The sequence below is a fragment of the Ambystoma mexicanum genome, chromosome 3p (genome assembly GCF_040938575.1).
Source record: "Ambystoma mexicanum isolate Mex_15411 chromosome 3p, UKY_AmexF1_1, whole genome shotgun sequence".
In the NCBI taxonomy this organism is placed as follows: Eukaryota; Metazoa; Chordata; class Amphibia; order Caudata; family Ambystomatidae; genus Ambystoma; species Ambystoma mexicanum.
The window spans coordinates 173,434,580-173,453,347 of record NC_090925.1 but is presented as its reverse complement, the minus strand read 5'-3'; the positions used below and the strand labels follow the sequence as shown (position 1 = coordinate 173,453,347).

The following is an 18,768-nucleotide window of genomic DNA, read 5'->3' as shown; positions in this document are numbered from 1 at the left end:
ATGGATGTGAAAAAAGAGTGATTAGTAGACGAGCCAGGTCTTCATTACTCTGCGAAATTGAGAAAAGACATCCAAAGATCGAATCACTCAAGGGAATGCATTTGATAGTCATGTAGCGGCCACAGAACATGTTCTGTCTCCTCTGTAATTAAACTGGGCCATAGGCATCACAAGTACATCTTGATCATTTAATGAGACTGTAAAGTTTTATTTTGTGTTGACGGTAAAGGGAGGCTGGGCCTGGAAGGCATTTGAAGTTGGGAGAGCGAACCTTAAAAGTAATCCGACATCTAACTGGTAAGCAGTGAAGAAATTGGTGGAGGTCCGTAGTCGGTTCTGAGCAGGGAAGTTGAAATATGAGGTGCATTTGATCAATTTGATAGTCAGGAATGCCCATATAGAATGAATTGCAATAATCAATCTTTGAGTTAATCTGTCAGCTGATCACAGCAGGGAGATGAGCTCACGCATTATATGTGGAGACTCTTCAAAGTTGGCAAAGTTTGTAAAACAACTGATTGATTTGGGGATCCATGTCCAGATCCTGTTGCCACTAGAAGCCCCGGCTCTTTACCTTGGGATAGGAATATCAAATAAGATGGGGGAGCAGAGATTGCCAAGAGTTTAAGATGTGGATTTAGTATGACCTCTACTTTAGTGGGATTCACTTGTCAAGAGTTATTCCGCATCCAAGATGTGACTTCATCAAGTCAGTTAATCAGCTTGTAACGCAGATCCATCACGTTAATGTAAACGTGGGTATCGTCAGCAAATGCATGATAACTAGTTCATGTTGGATGAGGATGTCATATAGGGTTTTAATATAAATGTTAAAAGTAATGTAGATGGGGAAACCTGGGCATTTTTTGTTTAGGGGCAAACCTTACTTGTGCACTAACTTTTACGGAACCATTTAGAGGCATGGGCCGAAATGTGAGCACACTTCTCTAGTCGATGGATTAGACTAAGTATTCCAATCGACTGTACGAACGCTGGCGGAGAGGTGGGCCAGTACCAACAGTGTTAAGCCCTAGATGGGCTCAAGGAATTGCCAAAGGATGGAGACTGTCTTTCTTAAGACTATAAGGGCACAGTGGACTGGCAAATGGACATTGAGCATCTTGTCATTACTAGTGGATGTAAACTATAACCAAAAATGTGATGTGTGGAATTTCTAGAATTCATTTTAACCACTGGCATTACGCTGGTCAACCCTCCACACCATCGTATTTATTCTGGCTGCACCATTGCAGAAGGGGAACAGACACATGCAAACCAGTCTGGTACTGTCACCAATGGGAGCACCACCGCCCAAACTATCAGGTCAAATTGCACTTTGCACAGAAACACAAGTGACAACAGCGATGTTTCTGCCTTGTTGGGCCTCATCTGTTAGGTGCAGCAAGAGATTCACGTCTGGGCTTATCATATAGGAAGATACATATCCAAAAATGCGATTGAAGGAAGGGTTTGAATGACTAGGACCTCTTTGGGCAACCTTCCAGACCTTTGTTTTTTTAAACCTTCTGTGCCATTGTGTTAGTATTGACTATACCCAGGTGCTACTTTGCATACTTACCAACATTATGTGACCAAAAAGACGTAGGATTTTTCAAGTTTCAAAAATAATAATTCCCATGACAATGACATCACAGGAAAATACAAAACATACATTGTTGGCACCATTGAAGCATTCTAAACTACACAACCCATCAAGCAGCACAACATAGAAAAATGTTCAAATGTTACAAATGTATAATTCTGAATGGTAACTTAACACCAAATTCAATTATCTAAATTCACAGAAGGTAATCACAGAGAGCTGGTAGGCAACGTTTGCCACTGCTCTGTAGTGGCAGCCCAGACAGTACATATTTATTTCAAGTTGAACACTGCATGACATGGTGACTGATACCCCCCTCAGTCTGATAGGCAGAGGCTGTGTGATGGTGTTATACTCTGCCACTTGCCTTCACTGGTGGTTCACCTAAGGGTTGTCCCGGCAAGAGTGCAGGACGGAGTCAAGTGGCTGTCAGCTCAGTGGATTGGTCTGAGCCCAATCAAAGTAATCACCCACCAGCCCACTGTACAGACTAATCAATGTGTTGCATGCTTTGTCCTGTAGCCTGCATTAGAGTCACTGTAAAAAGTAGTAGTATCTGTCACGAAATCTTAAGGTGCTAGGACTGCTTAAAAAGCAGTAGCCTACTGACTAAATCTGTAGGGTTGGCAAGTATGACTTTGTACAGGATAGTGACTCCTTCACGGCTGATATCCCAGCCTGCAGGAGAGTTTCTGCTTTGTTGATGTCTGTATTCTGATACGTGTATCACATAATCCATGGCAGAATTAATTAACGTGACTGGGTAGGTAGCTCAGTGAATTAAGCACTCGCTTCAGACTTGGAGCCAGCCAGCAATTCTGGGAGGACCGACTCTTTTCCTCCACTTTCCTGTATTGAAAAACTGAGCACCATTAATGTGGATAGTTTGAATACTTATTAATATTGTGTTCAGAAACAGGAGGAAGAATGCCACATGAAGCGCTATGTAATAACATGAGGTTATTATTCATCTAGTGCTCTTTGTCCTGCATCGACACTCACCTGCACAGAGACACAGCCGTCGCCCTCCACAGCTGCTTCATATTTGGCGGCCACGCTTGGGAGCTTCACCTGCTGAACTAACAGCTCGTTTGAGCTATTCACCACGAAAGCGTGTAGCAACTTCCCCTCCGACGTCAGGGTCAAGTTGATGCCCGTTCTACCTCGATGCGTGCTGGCTCCGTAGGCGGTGAGGGCTTTCAGGGCCTCCATGGTGTCCTGAGGGAGACAAAAAAGGAGTGAAGCACACCACCGCATAGCCAAAGGACACCTACACTCACAGGGGCGTTGCGCATCTTTTCATAGACCTACCATGGAGGAGTCACTGCATAGGCCATTTTACATGGTATGGGGTGCGCAGTGTAAACACGCTCAACCTCCTTTACAGAGGATTCCCCGGCATTTAGCCGACATCCGTTATTATGATTCTATCATTGTAGGCACTGTAACCGTAAACGCCGCCATCTTTAGTGAGAAAGTGCTGCTGGGACTGAGCACATTCAATGAAACTGCCCACGTACGATATCCAGGGTCTTCGCTCCTCAAGATCCAAAGCCATTCCATATTTTCAGATGAGAGACACAAAACAGTGACTCATGCTGATGACACAAATGGGAATGGGGATTAACACCATTCCGCCTCCATGATTCCCGGAATTACCGGGGCATTACAACCCCGGTTTTCCGGGAATCACAGAGGCGGAATGGTGTTAATCCCCATTCCCATCGAGTCCTACGGGACTCGATGGGAATGGGGATCATGGAAACACCGGCAGCATCTCGTAATGCTGCCGGTGTTTCCTCGTCCGCCTGCAGGCGGGCGGTGTTAAACCCGCCAGGTCAGACCTGGCGGGAACATCACCTCCCGCCTGCAGGGGTCGGACTCAGGCGGTCCGGAAACAACGGTGGCGGCGGGTTTACCGCCACCGTTATTTCCGGACCGCCTGGGTCGTAATGAGGCCCATTATGCTTTGTGTACAGCTGCTCGACACTAGGGGGGTCATTATGACCCAGGCGCTAAGTACGCCAACTTTACCACCATGGTGTAAACTATGTTTACACCATGGTGGATGGCGGATTTACCGCCCCATTCCAAGGTGAGTGGGGTGGTAAATCCCCATTTCCCATTTTCCCTTCCCCATTCCCATTTTTGCCCCATAGGGCATAATGGGAGTGGGGAAGGCGCTAATTACGCCACCGTAAATTACAGTGGCGTAATTAGCATCATGGCGGGTTAGCGCCATGGATTTTAACGGCTGCTAAAAGCAGCCGTTAAAATCAGAATCAGGCGTTAAGGGTTAACGACGGCGTTAACCCTTAACGCCTGGGTCGTAATGAGGCCCTAGTAGTTTAATCCGGTGCTGGGGTGAGGCCCTTTAAGCCAAGGATGAGGTTCTATTTGGGAACACTCTACTGTTCAAAGGTCCCGCTCTGAGTGGCTACAGTGACTTTTCCCAAACAATTTGTACAATTGTACACATGTTCTTATTCAGTGGCATTTTGCGCACCCCAAAATGTGATATGTTTTTTTCTCTTTCACACACACTCAAAGTTTCATCAAGTTTCACCACCACATGCACAACAACAGTCCCACCCGACTAGTACTCCAGGTAAGCCAGCAGCCTTCGTTGTGGCACACCTGAAACACTATCACCCCACCCACAACAACACTACCACCCGACAAGTACTCCAGGTACGCCAGCAGCCCTCGCTGTGGCACTCCCGCAACATTCTCACCGCTCCACCCACCTACCAGACACGTCCACAAGAGAGACCACGGAACAATGAGATAAGTAGCCCCGGTTAGCCAACACCCACCACTAAGGCACAACACAATATACCCACGCACGCCATGCTTATCCTAGCACCCCCCGCCCACCAGACCCTTTTCACCAGAGAGACCATGAATGATGAGACCACCCTGTTAGTTCGGAACAGAGATCGCACCAGCCATACAACTCCAAAGACCTCCGTTACGTATAGCTACACCGCATCTAAGGACACAAGCCTCAGGCACAACCAAGCACCCAGGCGCCATAGGGCTATGCTTTCCGGTCTAGTAGCGCACATAACCGTACACACTGAAACATCAGACGTACCTCAACACCTCTGCCACTTGCATACAGGGACTACGAACTAAAAATAAATTCGGTATAGCCGCCCACACATTGAATCTCTCAACAATAGCTCTCTATCGCAAACTTCAACTGAGCCCTCCCGGCTACGACATTTGGTCGAAAAAAATTGGTCGACTGGACAAATGGTCGAACCAATTTGGTCGAAAACCAAATGGTGGAATTAGTATTTTTTTTATTTTCACCCCTTTTTTTTTTGGGGGGGGGGGGTCCCCTCCCCAACCCCCTTTTTTCTCTAAAAAACCCTTTTTTTTAAAAAACGAAAACCCAAAAAATATATATATAAATAAAAAAAAAATTCGACCATTTGGTTTTCGACCAAATTGCGTCGACCAAATGTCTTTCGACCAGTTTTTAGTCAACCAAATGTCTGGACACCAGCCCTCCCACGTGCCTGGACCATTGGGCTGCTTAGTCGAGCATAGCCAGCCACCCAATCCCTAGACCAGCAAAAATGCACACATCTCCTAAAACTAAAAACTTCTAGAACTTTCCTTGGGCCTCATTAGGACCCAGGCGGTAAGGGGTTTAGGCGGCGTAAACAGCGCCGCCCCTTACCGCCTGATTCCGAGGTCCCTTAGCGCCATGGCGGATTTAACACCTGCTTTTAGCGCTAAGGGACCATGTTGTTAATTACGCCACTGTAATTTACGGTGGCGTAATTAACGCCTTCCCCACTCCCATTATGCCCTATGGGGCAAAAATGGGAATGGGGAAGGGTAAATGGGGATTGGGGACTTACCGCCCCGCCAACCTCGGAATGGGGCGGTAAGTCCGCCAACCACCATGTAGTTTACGCCATGGTGGTAAAGGTACGACCCAGGCGGTAACTTACCGCCTGGGTCGTAATGAGGCCCCTTGACACATTGGGGCTGATTCATGGAAGTTGTGCGCCAAAAAACGGGGATTTGTGTGCCATTCTGCCTGCAAATCCCTTTTTAACAAATGGGGATTTGCGGGCAGAATTGGCAAACAAATCCCCGTTTTTCGGCGTACAACTTCCATGAATCAGCCTGATTGACTACAGTCACTGAGGGCGTTCCAACCAGGAAAAAGCTCATTGAGGCCATACAAATGGGTAACAAGCGCTATATAAATAGCTAAATACAATTTATTCATGTTAAAAGTCATGTTTTACTTAGGAGCCACCATGCATTTCCAACGTTTTGGCCAGATTGTCAAATTACGGGGGATGCTGCAAACACAATATATACAGGCTTTACTCATCAACCCAGCTCTGAGGTCCTTAATCTCATCAAAAACCTCAAACCATCCCTCTGCAAAGCAGACATTTGCCCTCCCAAAATCATCATGGAATGCACCAATGACCTAGCAACACTGATTACTGCCTTCATTAACACATCTTTCCAAACAGGAACTGTCCCAAACAATCTCAAGGAAGCCTGGGTGCGGCCACTTCTAAGAAAGGCCACACTTGACCCAGCACAACCCAACAACTACAGACCGATAACGACAGTCCCGTTCCTCCTAAAACTCCTGGACAAAGCAGCTCACATCCAGATCCAATCATACATAGAACCTAAGTCCATAATAGGCAAAAGACAATCTGGCTTCTTTGTCGGGTATGGAACAGAATCCGCCTTATTAGACCTAAAAAATCAAATCTCTCAGATCATGGACAAAGGCAAACCTGCCTTGCTCCTCCTTCTCGATCTATCAGCTGCTTTTGACCTGGTAGATCACCAAACACTCACCACCCACCTCACCCATGCAGCCCATTTCTCTAATCAAGCAGCATCCTGGATCACTTCCTTGCTTGAAGGAAGAGCCATGCAGGTCTACTCTGACACAGCTAACGCAGATCCTACCACTATAAACTGTGGTGTCCCCCAAGGATCTTGTACAGCCCCCACCCTCTATAACCTCTTCACAAAGCCCCTCTTTGACCTGCTTGACTCCATGGGTGTTGCATATACAAAATATGCAGACGACACTCAAGTACTTTTACCCCTATCTGGACTCTATCACCAAGACGCCACGGCCCTTCACAACATCTATGCCACTATACAAGCTTGGATGGCAATCAATGGCCTCCGTCTTAATGGGGAGAAGACTGAAATTCTCATCCTGGGCCAGACAAAAACATTATCAAAACTAAGCCCCCAATACAACAACTTCAACATAGACAACTCAACCATCTCCGCATCATCCTCTGTCAAGACTCTAGGTGTTCACATTGATGCAAATCTATCGATGAACAAACAAGTCCGCGCCATAACCTCTGCATCAGCATTCAGCACCAAACTCATCAATGCCATTAAACCCTACTTATCCACCCCAACTGCTCGGCCATAGCTAGAGCAACTCTAGGAGCCAAACTCAATTATTGCAACGCCCTCCTAGCTGGCACCTCTGCCAAAAACATTCACGGACTGTAAACCACACAAAACAATGCCCTCAGAGCCGCCATGAGCATCCCTAGAAGAGACCATATATCCCACGCCAGACGTGAAGCTCGGTGGCTCCAGGTCAAAGACTGTATTACTCTGAAAATCCTCACCATCACTCACAGATGCATCAACAAAACCGCTCCAGCATGCCTATCCGAAGCAATATCAAGGACCACATCCACCAGAGCTCAGAACACCAACCAGCTACACATACCACGCATAAAGAGATCCACAGCGGGAGGTCTAGGCTTCTCCTATATTGCACGGAAACTCTGGAACTCACTCCCTGACACCCTTAGAGCTGAAACTTCCATCTCTTGACCCAGCACAATCTCAAGAGTCTTATGTCTCTGTGTGCCTCCTCATGTCCATGCATGGTCACTCTGTGCCATAGTTTGAAGTTAGTCTGTCGCTCAACAACCTCAAGGCCACTCTCGTCAACTAGCAAGTGGAGGACTGCCTCCTCCACTTCTGCCATGTATATTGCAATATAGCACAAATGTAATATAACTATATTGTGACCTGTATATATACTGCTAATGACTATGGGCCTCATTACGACCCAGGTGGTAAATTACCGCCTGGGTCGTACCTTTACCACCATGGCGTAAACTATGTTTACGCCATGGTGGTTGGCGGACTTACCGCCCCATTCCGAGGTTGGCGGGGCGGTAAGTCCCCAATCCCCATTTACCCTTCCCCATTCCCATTTTTGCCCCATAGGGCATAATGGGAGTGGGGAAGGCGTTAATTACGCCACCGTAAATTACGGTGGCGTAATTAACATCGGAATCAGGCGGTAAGGGTCGGCGCTGTTTACGCCGCCGTAAACCCCTTACCGCCTGAGTCGTAATGAGGCCCTATGTAACTATATTGCAATCTGTATACATATTGCTAATGACCATGTAACTAAGTAACTAAGCTTTGTACTGTAACAAGTGCCATGATGTCCTCGGGCTGTTGTACGCTATATAAATACGAATAAAATAAAACAACAAAAAAACAAATAAGGCCTTTTACAATTATAAATGGTTCACAAAGAAGAGTTTGCCCTGCTGCTCTTTACTTTTTGAAATTAGGTCTAGCTAAAAAAGAGCCGTAGCTCGCTGCCAGAGCTCTTGTTGATGGATATAAGAGACAACCTGCTGTCAATCAGGAGCTCTGTGGAGCAGAACGAGTGCACCAGGGTTAAACTCCTGTTGGAGAGTTAGCTGTTTTGTAGGAGTAAGTGAACTGTGTACAATGGGGAGAGAGTTATAGAATCATGCCTTTAAAGCACCCGTTTTGTTTCCCGGCTACTTGGTACATTGATATGTTTTTCATTTTAGTACTGCATTCCAATGTGTTTGTTATTTTTGACATTCTTTCTATTATCTATGGTAGTCAGGGCCCACGTAGCTAAAGAATACAGTGCGCTAAGAAGGTTACGCGTCTATAATAGCCACCATCGGCAGGAGACAATTTTGCTTAGGCAGTCTTTTCTCTCTGTTAATAATGGTGACCGTCATGTATTGGGACTAGTGATCCTTCCCCATGTGCCCTTTACATTAACCACCTCACTCTCATTGCTAAATGAATTACCCAAATATCCCACTCCAGTCCTGCAGAAGGCCAGAGCAATATTTAGCCCCAGTGTAGGCTAACAAGAACCAGCTGAAACACATGTCGACAGGCATTGAAAGAAGTAGACACATTTTTGTTATTAAATAGTGGTGTTGGTGATTAGTAGATACTACTCAGTTTGTTTCAATCCCAATAGATGTACGGGAGGGAGTATTGAAACTCAATGAATGTGGTGTGTACGGGAATTAATGCATATTGTTAGGCAGAATCCTATGCAGTGCACTTAGGGACCACTACACACAAGACTACAAGTGGTAGTACAATTTCACCTTTGGTACGAGCCTGTACTACACAGAAAAAGTGGTAGAGATGGCTGACCAGCCAGACCTATCTCAACCGCAAAAGAGCAGTAGTAGAGATTACACAAAGGACTACAATTACTGTGATTCAAGCAAACACTGACTCAAGGTTTCTGGTTAAAAAGTAAAAGTACATTTATTTTTAGACCATCTGTTCACAAAACACTTCACTTCTATTAAATTAAAACCACACTCCAAATATACCACACACAACCAATTCCCCTTGTGCAGTACAATTCAAGGTAAGTACCTTTGGATTTGACTGACCGGTGTTGTGAAACAAATGTTACCGTGGACTAATACGCAACCACTTTTTGACAGTAATGACAGTTCGGTCTTACCAAAGAAAGGCGTACCCGTGAGAAGAAATGTTACTGTAGTCAAACACACTTAACACATGAATTAACACAAGAGAATAGGGGACAAAAATCATAGGCAATACTTTTGTCAAGACAGCTAGAATCCGAGGACACTTTCTAAAACATGCGCCAGTGTCAAATGGGACCGGGTCCTGTTGTCGAGGATCACAAGGTTAGAACAGTTCATGATTCGAGATTGCCAGGAGTACATGGATATTGTCACCAGGGAAGCAAAAGTTATAAGAGGGAAGGAAGACAAGGGCAATCCTTGGGTAAGGAGAAAGGGTTCACCCCAAATCCTCAAAGTTGGACACAGTGGGCCTTATTACAACTCAGGCGTTAAGGGTTAACGCCGTCGTTAACCCTTAACGCCTGATTCCGATTTTAACGGCTGCTTTTAGCAGCTGTTAAAATCCATGGCGCTAAACCGCCTTGGTGCTAATTACGCCACCGTAATTTACGGTGGCGTAATTAGCGCCTTCCCCACTCCCATTATGCCCTATGGGGCAAAAATGGGAATGGGGAAGGGTAAAATGGGAAATGGGGATTTACCGCCCCACTCACCGTGGAGTTTACACCATGGTGGTAAAGTTGGCGTACTTACCGCCTGGGTCGTAATGACCCCCGTACCTTATTCGTTTGAAGAAAAGCTGATGCTACGGCAGTTGTTCCTGGTAGTTCCTGCAGACTCACGGTTTCTGGAGCTTCAGTCCTGGGGAAAACAAGGAGGACATCTGGAGCAATCTGCCCTACCCAGGGATGAGGCCAGCAGCAGCGAAGCAACGGTGAGTAAAAGGTGTGCTCCTTTAAAACAGGATAGGCACTTCAGATGGCTATCCGGACCACTACAGCTGTGTGCAGCGATTTCGACCAAGAAGAGGATCCTCTGGCTGTGGAAGGTGAGCTGGTTGATCCCACCAGGCTCAAGGGAAGAAGACTCTGGACTGGATCTTCTCTTGTCGCTGAAGGGTAGATAGCTCAGGACTGCAGCAGGGCTTCACCGGGACTCGGGAGTTGCAGCAGCCGTCTTCTTCTCCGCTTCTCTTCAGTTCTTTGCAGTTCCAGTGGCGACTCTGACTTCCAGCCCAAGAGTCCTGTCTTTTATGCCAAAATCCCCCATTCACGCAGCCTGGCTGTCAATCACTCAGCCGGGGGGTTGTCTGTCCCAGACAACCACCTCAGCCAATCGACACAAAGTGTGACTTGGGTCTCCAAGGAGACCCTGTGCAGGGGGTGACAAAACTCCTCTCTCACATTCAGCCCACCTAGACACCCAGGCGCCAAAGGAGGGCTTCTGGACAGAAGCCCACCAAAGGTCGGCAAACAAAGAAGGCAGACCTGGTTTGCCGCGCAAAGTAAAACACAAGAAGGATTTTAACAAAAAAGAAATGGTGATAAAACCCGACCAGAGCCAAAATAAAAAGTATTTGGTCCAGCGGGTTTAAGTTCGAGGCTAATAAAATAGCCTAAAACAGTACCACGTTTATATATTATAATCGCGGTAGAAAAGTTAGGGTAGATACCACTGCCACAAGCCAAGTCTTAGTGTTAAGAGAGCAAAATAAAGCTCATAGAGGCACAGACAAAAAGGGGTAGGAACTAACCCTTTCCAATACTCCATGTAAGATGGGGTGTACTGGGTCTGTAGTTTAAAGTGACTATATAAAGTTAATGTCAACTTTACATGTTTCTGGGGGACAGTAGTCAGCCCAGAAAAATGGAGTCAGTGGGAAGTCTCAAAGACAACCCTGTGTCACTGCACTGAAGGTGCTCTGTAACACACAGAAACAGTGGGGATCATGGAGTGGTGTAGCTCCAGAGCCCAAGATCACACAAACAGTAGAAATGCACATGGCAAAACACATGTAAGAGTGAGGAAAAGGCTCACACTCTTATCAGGTGGAAAAAATAAACTCCGGAAATCCAGAAAAGCTGCTGAGAGACTCACTAGGTGAGGGAAATCAGCCATAAATGAGAATTCTCCATAACACTCGCCCCCCCAGACTAAGGGACTGGAGGATTGAATCCACTCCTGGATGGATCTCATACCTCTAGTCAGTTATAAACATCCTAGAGAGATCATCAACATTTTGGTGGTGACTTCCTGCTCTGTGCTCAATGGTAAAATCAAACCCTTGCAGGCAGATTGACCATCTTAGCAGTTTAGGGTTTTCCCCTTTCATTTGCATCAGTCATCTCAAGGGTTGGTGGTCAGTCTGAATAATGAAAGTAGATCCATACAAGTAAGGTCTAAACTTCATCAGTGCCCACACAATAGCAAAGCATTTGCATTGTATTGTTGCCCACCTTGTCTCAGGATCCTTTAACTTCCTGCTGATGAAACAAATGGGATGTTCCCTACCTTTCTCATCCAGTTGACAAAGGACTGCCCCTATACCTGCATTAGACGCATCAGATTGTACAATGAAGGGTTGGTGGTAATCAGCAGCTCTTAGGACTGGAGCTTGACAAAGGGCTTTTTTCAGGCCTTCAAAGGCTTGAGTGCACTCCTCATTCCATCTGACTTTTTAGGAAATTTTGGAGAGGAGATAACATTCAAGGGAGAAGCTATGGTCCCATAGTTCTCTATGAAGTTCCTGTAGTACCCAGTGAGACTAGGAAGGCTCTCACTTGGGTTTGAGTAGTAGGGGTGGCCCATTTCGTACAGCTTGTACTTAGCTAGGCAATGGCCTTATTTCACCCCCTCCTACCTCATGTCCAAGCTAGACCACTTTGCTCTGACCATTTTGACATTTACTTGCCTTTATGGTCAGATGGGCCTGCTCAAGAGCCTGCAAAACATATCCTTGGTGATCAATATGTTCTTTCCATGTAGGGCTGAACACTGCAATGTCATCCAAGTATGCCGTGCAGAAGTCCTCCATCCCATTAAGAACTTGATTGACCATCCTCTGAAATGTAGCAGGTGCATTCTTTAGTCCAAAAGGCATTACCGTAAACTGGTAGAGGCCTGCTGGGGTGGAGAATGCAGTTTTCTCCTTGGCATGGTCTATCAGGGCTGTTTGCCAATAGCCTGACGCTAGGTCAAATGTGCTGAGGTACTTGGCTGCACCAAGTTTATCCACTAGCGCATCTGTCCTAGGAAGAGGATGGACATCAGTCTTTGTGACTGCATTTAGAGCTCTATAGTCCACGTAGAATCTCAACTCCTTGGATCCTGCCTTTGGTACAAGCACAACTGGGCTAGACCATGGACTAGTAGAGGGTCTATAACCCCGATATCAAGCATCATGTTGACCTCATTCCTTATGTGGGATTTGACATTGGCTGGCATTCTGTACCCCCTGCTTTTCACAGGCAAACGGTCACCAGTGAGGATATCATGCAGGCCCCAAGGGGTCAAGCCTGGTGAAAGTGAGAACGGGAAAGAAAACTGATTCAACAGTAATTTGCACTCATCCTGCTGGTCAGATGTGAAACTGGAAGAGAGATTAACTCCTTCCACTTTCTCATCTAAAGGTAAGCCTCTGAGGAGGTCAGGCAGAGGTTCACTCTCCTCCTCCTCTTGAGCTGAAGCTTGAAGCAAAGCTCCTATTTCAGGTCTAGAGACGTAAGCCTTTAAACGGTTGGTGTGAAAGACACTGGGAGCCTCCTAGGATTGCCTAAGTCCACCAGATAGTTCACCTCTCCAAGTTTACCCACACCTTTGAAGGGTCCTATCCATTTGTCCTGCAAGGCCCTCTGCCTTGTGGGTACCATAACAAGAACAAGCTGGTCTTGAGTAAACTCAACTATGTTAGCCTTCTGGTCATGCCAATGTTTGACCAGAGCTTGACCAGCCCTCAAGTTATCACTTGCCTCTGCCATCATGTGCGACATTCTCCTCCGGAGACCTATCACATAGTCAGTCACTCTGACTGGCTTGGGGGAAGGAGCACTCTCCAACCCCTCCTTAATCAGGGCCAATGGACCTCTGACTGGATGGCCATAGAGAAGTTCAAAGGGACTGTAACCTACTCCCTCCTGAGGGACTTCTCTATATGCAAAGAGAAGGCATGGCAGTAGAAGGTCCCACTTTCTTTTAAGGGGTTCTTCTAAAGCACCTATCATGCTCTTCATAGTTCTGTTAAACCTCTCCACGAACCCATTGGTTTGTGGGTGGTAGGCAGTAGAGAACTTGTAAGTGACTCCACAGGTTTTCCACATGGCTTGCATGTAGTGGGACATAAAATGTGATCCCCTGTCAGATAGCACTTCCCTAGGAAAACCTACTCTGGTAAAAAATATCAAGTAGGGCCTTAGCCACAGCCAGAGCCATAACAGTTCTCATAGGTATGGCTTCAGGATACCTAGTAGCATGGTCTACAACAACCAGGATAAACCTGTTACCTGAAGATGTGGGAGGGTCAAGAGGACCAACAATGTCAATCCCGACCCTCTCAAAAGGAACTCCCACCACTGCGAGAGGCACCAAGGGTGCCACATTCTTGGCTCCACTCTTGCCAGAGCTTTGGCAAGTGTGAGAACTCCTACAGAACTTGTCTACTTCTGAACCCATCGTAGGCCAGTAGAAGTAAAGTAAGAGCCTTTCCTTGGTCTTCTTAAAACTTAAGTGTCCAGCCAAAGGTATCTCGTTGGCTAACTGTAGGAACTGGAGTCAGTTCACTAGAGGCACTACAGTTCTTTTGCAGTCCCCAGGGGTTGACTCAGTCGGTTCACTGTAGAAGAGGCCATCTTCCCAGTGCAATCTATACTCCCCAGGCTTTCCCCCATCAAGCTGAGAAGCTGCCTGTAGGCGAAGACCTTCAAGAGTAGGACACTCTCATTGTCCTCTGCTGAAGTCTGCCCTGTTGGGTCCACCTTCTGCCAGTAAAGATTGCAGCTCAGGATGTTCAACAGGGTCAATATCTCAAACCAGAGTAAGATTTTCTTCAAGATCAGAGTCCTCAGTATCTGGTGTAACCATACAGGGTTGAACCTCACACTCAGCCTTAGCTGGTGGAGGAGTCACAGGTGTGAATTTGGACAGTCTTGGTGATGTCCTTGTAGGCACATGGGTGCTTGCTGTCTTCTTGCTGGTAGACTTGGGTTTCCCCTTTGTCTCCTTTTGTCTTGCAATAGCAGTAAGTAAGTCCTGTGGACTTGGGGTGATTGCTTCTTCTAACAAGTCCCCAGGAGAGCCTCTCAAGGTTCTCTCCCTAGCAGACCTTGTGAGCTCCTGCTTCCTTTTACTGGGAGGTCTGGGGGTACTAGACACAACTCCAAGAGTTTTTAGGTCATTACCCAACAGGACTCTCCCAGGTACATCACTTTGCACACTAACAGGCATTCTGACGGTGTCCAGTCAAAGGGTCGAATACATTGTTTCGAATGACAATGGTCTCGAAACAAAAGGTCGGAAAAAAAAGGTTGAAAGCCTTTTTTTAAATGTATTTTTATTTTTTGGCTTCCGTATAGGAAAAAAAGGGGTTTTACAACAAAAACAGGGGTTTGTGGGGGGACCCCCCCCCCAAAAGAAAAAAATGTGACCTTTTTTTCCGGTACGTTTGACTCGAAACTATTGCATTCAAATCAATTGGAGTAGACCCTTTCACCTACAACCATTCTGACAGTCATGTCATTGCACTGGATGAGAGCTGGTAACTGGGGAGCCATTTGCACAGGGTTTCCAGCTAACTTGGTTAGGTGTTGGGTGCCTTAGCAACATCCTCTACCTTGACAAAATGTTCATCAACCACAGCTATGCTGGCTCCAGTGTCTCTGATGGCAGGGGTCTCCTGACCATTCACAAGAACACTATCTTTATAATACTCTTTAGTATTATCTGTGATTGAGTTATAGACATCTAAGTTCTGTTGTTCCCAAAGACCCAAGGACACTAAAGAAAGACTAGCGGAGACTCTCATGGGTTCATCAGCCAGTAATTGAAAGTTCCCACTTGTCATAGGTACTTCTTCCACCTGGGAGAAGGCTAAGGAGACAGTGTGGACCTCTGAAGGTTTACCCTTACATCTGGGATCCCCTTTCACATGGTCAGTAGCTTCACAAACAAAACATTTACCAAATGTCCTATTGAATGGAGGCTTACTCTGACCTCCACCTGGTTTAGCACCAGATGGTACACTAGCCTGATTCTGTTTCCCTTGTGGCTTAACCTGGTTCTGTTTGGGGCCCTCTTTTTGATTGGAATTATTGGAATTCTCTTGTTATCTTTCGTTGGCTGCTTTCCCTCATCCTTTTTCTGAGTTGCGCCAGAATCCTTGTGAGTAGCCCTGTTGGCAACCCACAAGTCAGCACAAGTCAGCAGCCTTAGCTAACTTCTTGGGATCTATCTCCTCTGATTCAGCCGAGTGCTGTCTAAGCTCAGGAGAGCAGGCTTCATAAATTGACTCCAACATAACAGATTCCTCAAATCTTCATAAGTGTTCACCTTGTAACCCTTAACCCAACCATCTAAGTTTTTCAAACAGTCACACAACCAGGTAGCCCAAGGGGTACCATCATGCTTTTTGAGGGTCCTACACCTCTTAAGGTACTGGGGAGGGGCTTCCCAAATCTAGTTATCAAAGCTAGCTTCACACACTCATAATCCTGCTTATCCACCTCCCCCAACTCCATTACAGCATCACGTGCAACAGGGGGGAGCCTAGAGAAAAGCCAAGGAATCAATTGATTCCCTGAGATACCCTGAATCCCATGATGGTATTCAAACATTGCTAACCAATCCAAAACATCACGTTTAATCTCATACATACCAATCATTTCCTTTGCCATATGAGGTCTCTTACTACTGGAAGAACTAGAAGATCCTGTGAGAGAAGCACTTTCTACAGACAATTTCTTCATCTCTAAAGCATGAGCCATCTCCATTTCTCTGAGCCTTAATTCTTGATGTTTCATGGCAGTTTGTGCCTCAATACGTTTCACGTCTAACTCAAGTCTCATTTTCTCAATAAATTCAGGAGTTAGTGTAGGATCTGATGGGGTCCCTGTGGACAGAGGTTGTGGTTTCTGAGCAGGCAAGGGAGTTGTAGGGTTTCCTAACAAGGACTCATCTACTTCTTCTAATCCAACACTCTCAGAATCAGAAACATCAGTATCCACATTTGCTGGAGGGGTAGGCCCTTCTGACCCACTCTCCAGACTTTGATTTCCCAATAATTTAGCAACTAGTTCAGATTTCTTTCCTTTATCAGAGAGGCTCCTCTCTCTACACATGGTTCTCAAAACCTCAGCAGTGTAGTTTAAGAGACTCTCTTCACTGTAGTTTTCCATATTTGAATTGATTTTTCAGTTAACAGAATTAGTGGTGTTTAGCCTTGTAGATAGTTGACCCAAGGTAATAGCAGCACTCTAAGTTTAATCACTATACTTAAAAATCCCACCTCTGTAAACCAGTTTTAGGCAGAATCCTGTGAAGTGCCCTTAGGGACCACTACACACAATTAAGACTACAAGTGGTAGTACAATCTCACCTTTGGTACAAGCCTGTACTACACAGAAAAAGTGGTAGAGATGGCTGACCAGCCAGACCTATCTCAACAGCAAAAGAGCAGTAGTAGAGATTACACAAAGGACTACAATTACTGTGATTCAAGCAAACACTGACTCAAGGTTTCTGGTTAAATGAACAGCCAAACCATCTGTTCACAAAACACTTCACTTCTATTGAATTAAAACCACACTTCAAATATACTCCACACAACCAATTCCCCTTGTGCAGTACAATTCAAGGTAAGTACCTTTGGATTTGGAAGACCGGTGTTGTGAAACAAAGACATTACCGTGGGTTAATACGTGAAAACGTTTTGATAGTAATGACAGTTCTGTCTTACCAAAGAAAGGCGTACCCGCAAGAAGAAATGTTACCATAGTCAAACACACTTAACAAATGAATTAACACAAGAGAATAGGGGACAAAAATCATGGGCAATACTTTTGTCAAGACAGCTAGAATCCAAGGACACTTTCTAAAACGTAGATAAAAGTCAATAGGCCTGCGCCAGTGTCAAATGGGACAGGGCCCTGTTGTTGAGAATCACAAGGTTATAACAGTTCATGATTTGAGATTGCCAGGAGTACTTGGATATTGTCACCAGGGAATCAAAATTTATAAGAGGGATGGAAGACAAGGGCAAGCCCTGGGTGAGGAGAAAGGGTTCACCCCAATTCCTCGAAGTTGGACACAGTACCTTATTTTTTTGAAGAAAAACTGGTGCTACAGCAGTTATTCCTGTTAGTTCCTGCAGACTCACGGTTCCTGGAGCTTCAGTCATGGGGACAAGAAGGAGGATGCCTGGAGCGATCTGCACTAACCAGGGATGAGGCCAGCAGCAGCAACAAAGCAATGGTGAATAAAAGGTGTGCTCCTTTAAAACAGGAGAGGCTGTTCAGATGGCTATCCGGACCACTACAGCTGTGTGCAGCGATTTCGACCAAGAAGAGGATCCTCTGGCTTTGGAAGGTGAGCTGGTTGATCCCACCAGGCTCAAGGGAAGAAGACTCTGGACTGGATCTTCTCTTGTCGTTGAAGAGTAGATACCTCAGGACTGCAGCAGGGCTTCACTGGGACTCGGGAGTTGCAGCAGCCGTCTTCTTCTCCGCTCCTCTTCGGTTCTTTGCAGTTCCAGTGGCGACTCTGACTTCCAGCCCAAGAATCCTGCCTTTTATGCCAAAGTCCCCCATTCACACAGCCTGGCTGTCCATCACTCAGCAGGGGGGTTGTCCGGCCCGGACAACCACCTCAGCCAATTGACACAAAGTGCGACTTGGGTCTCCATGGAGACCCTGTGCAGGGGGTGACTAAACCCCTCCCTCACATTCAGCCCACCTAGACACCCAGGCGCCAAAGGAGGGCTTCTGGACAGAAGCCCGCCAAAAGTAGTAAATCCCAGAAAAATGGAGTCAGTGGGAAGTCTCAAAGACAACCCTGTGTCACTGCACTGAAGGTGCTGTGTAACACACACAAAAAGGGGCGGGGCTATTTATATCAGGCATCCTATTGGTGGAGCCTAAAGCACCCAAAAAGAACGTCGATAGGACACTAAAGTGTCAAAGTTTTCCATAGGGAAAATGCTAATTTAAAGTTACCAAGATTTCCCAGCCTGATGATGGGAAAAATTCACAGCATGTGAATCCATGAAAGATGCAATGCTAGAGAATGTACCTCATACCTTGTAAGATAAGCGTCCAGATGCCTAAGGCTTAGGCACGCTATACAAATGGCAAAATAAATAAAATAAATAAATAAAATGTGTATTCAGGTTTATGAAAAGTGATGTACAGTAATATGTTGTTTTGTACATGATGACATGTGATAAAATGTGATGAAATATTTTTAAATCCAAGAAATAAAGAACATTTATTATAGTGTATGACA

The 18,768-nt window shown here is 45.9% G+C and overlaps 1 protein-coding gene across 4 annotated transcripts in view; it reads right to left on the bottom strand.

Moving 5' to 3' along the window:
- Positions 1-18,768, bottom strand: part of LOC138580215 (alpha-2-macroglobulin-like protein 1) — a 1,347,911-nt gene that overhangs the window by 64,192 nt on the left and 1,264,951 nt on the right. For 3 of the 4 annotated variants that reach the window (XM_069650572.1, XM_069650574.1, XM_069650573.1), the window contains one exon: positions 2,606-2,821. The exons of the other annotated variant lie outside the window; for it this stretch is intronic. In XM_069650572.1, the coding sequence (XP_069506673.1) occupies positions 2,606-2,821 (216 nt within the window). The remainder of the gene's footprint in view (positions 1-2,605; positions 2,822-18,768) is intronic. 4 annotated transcript variants of the gene reach the window in all.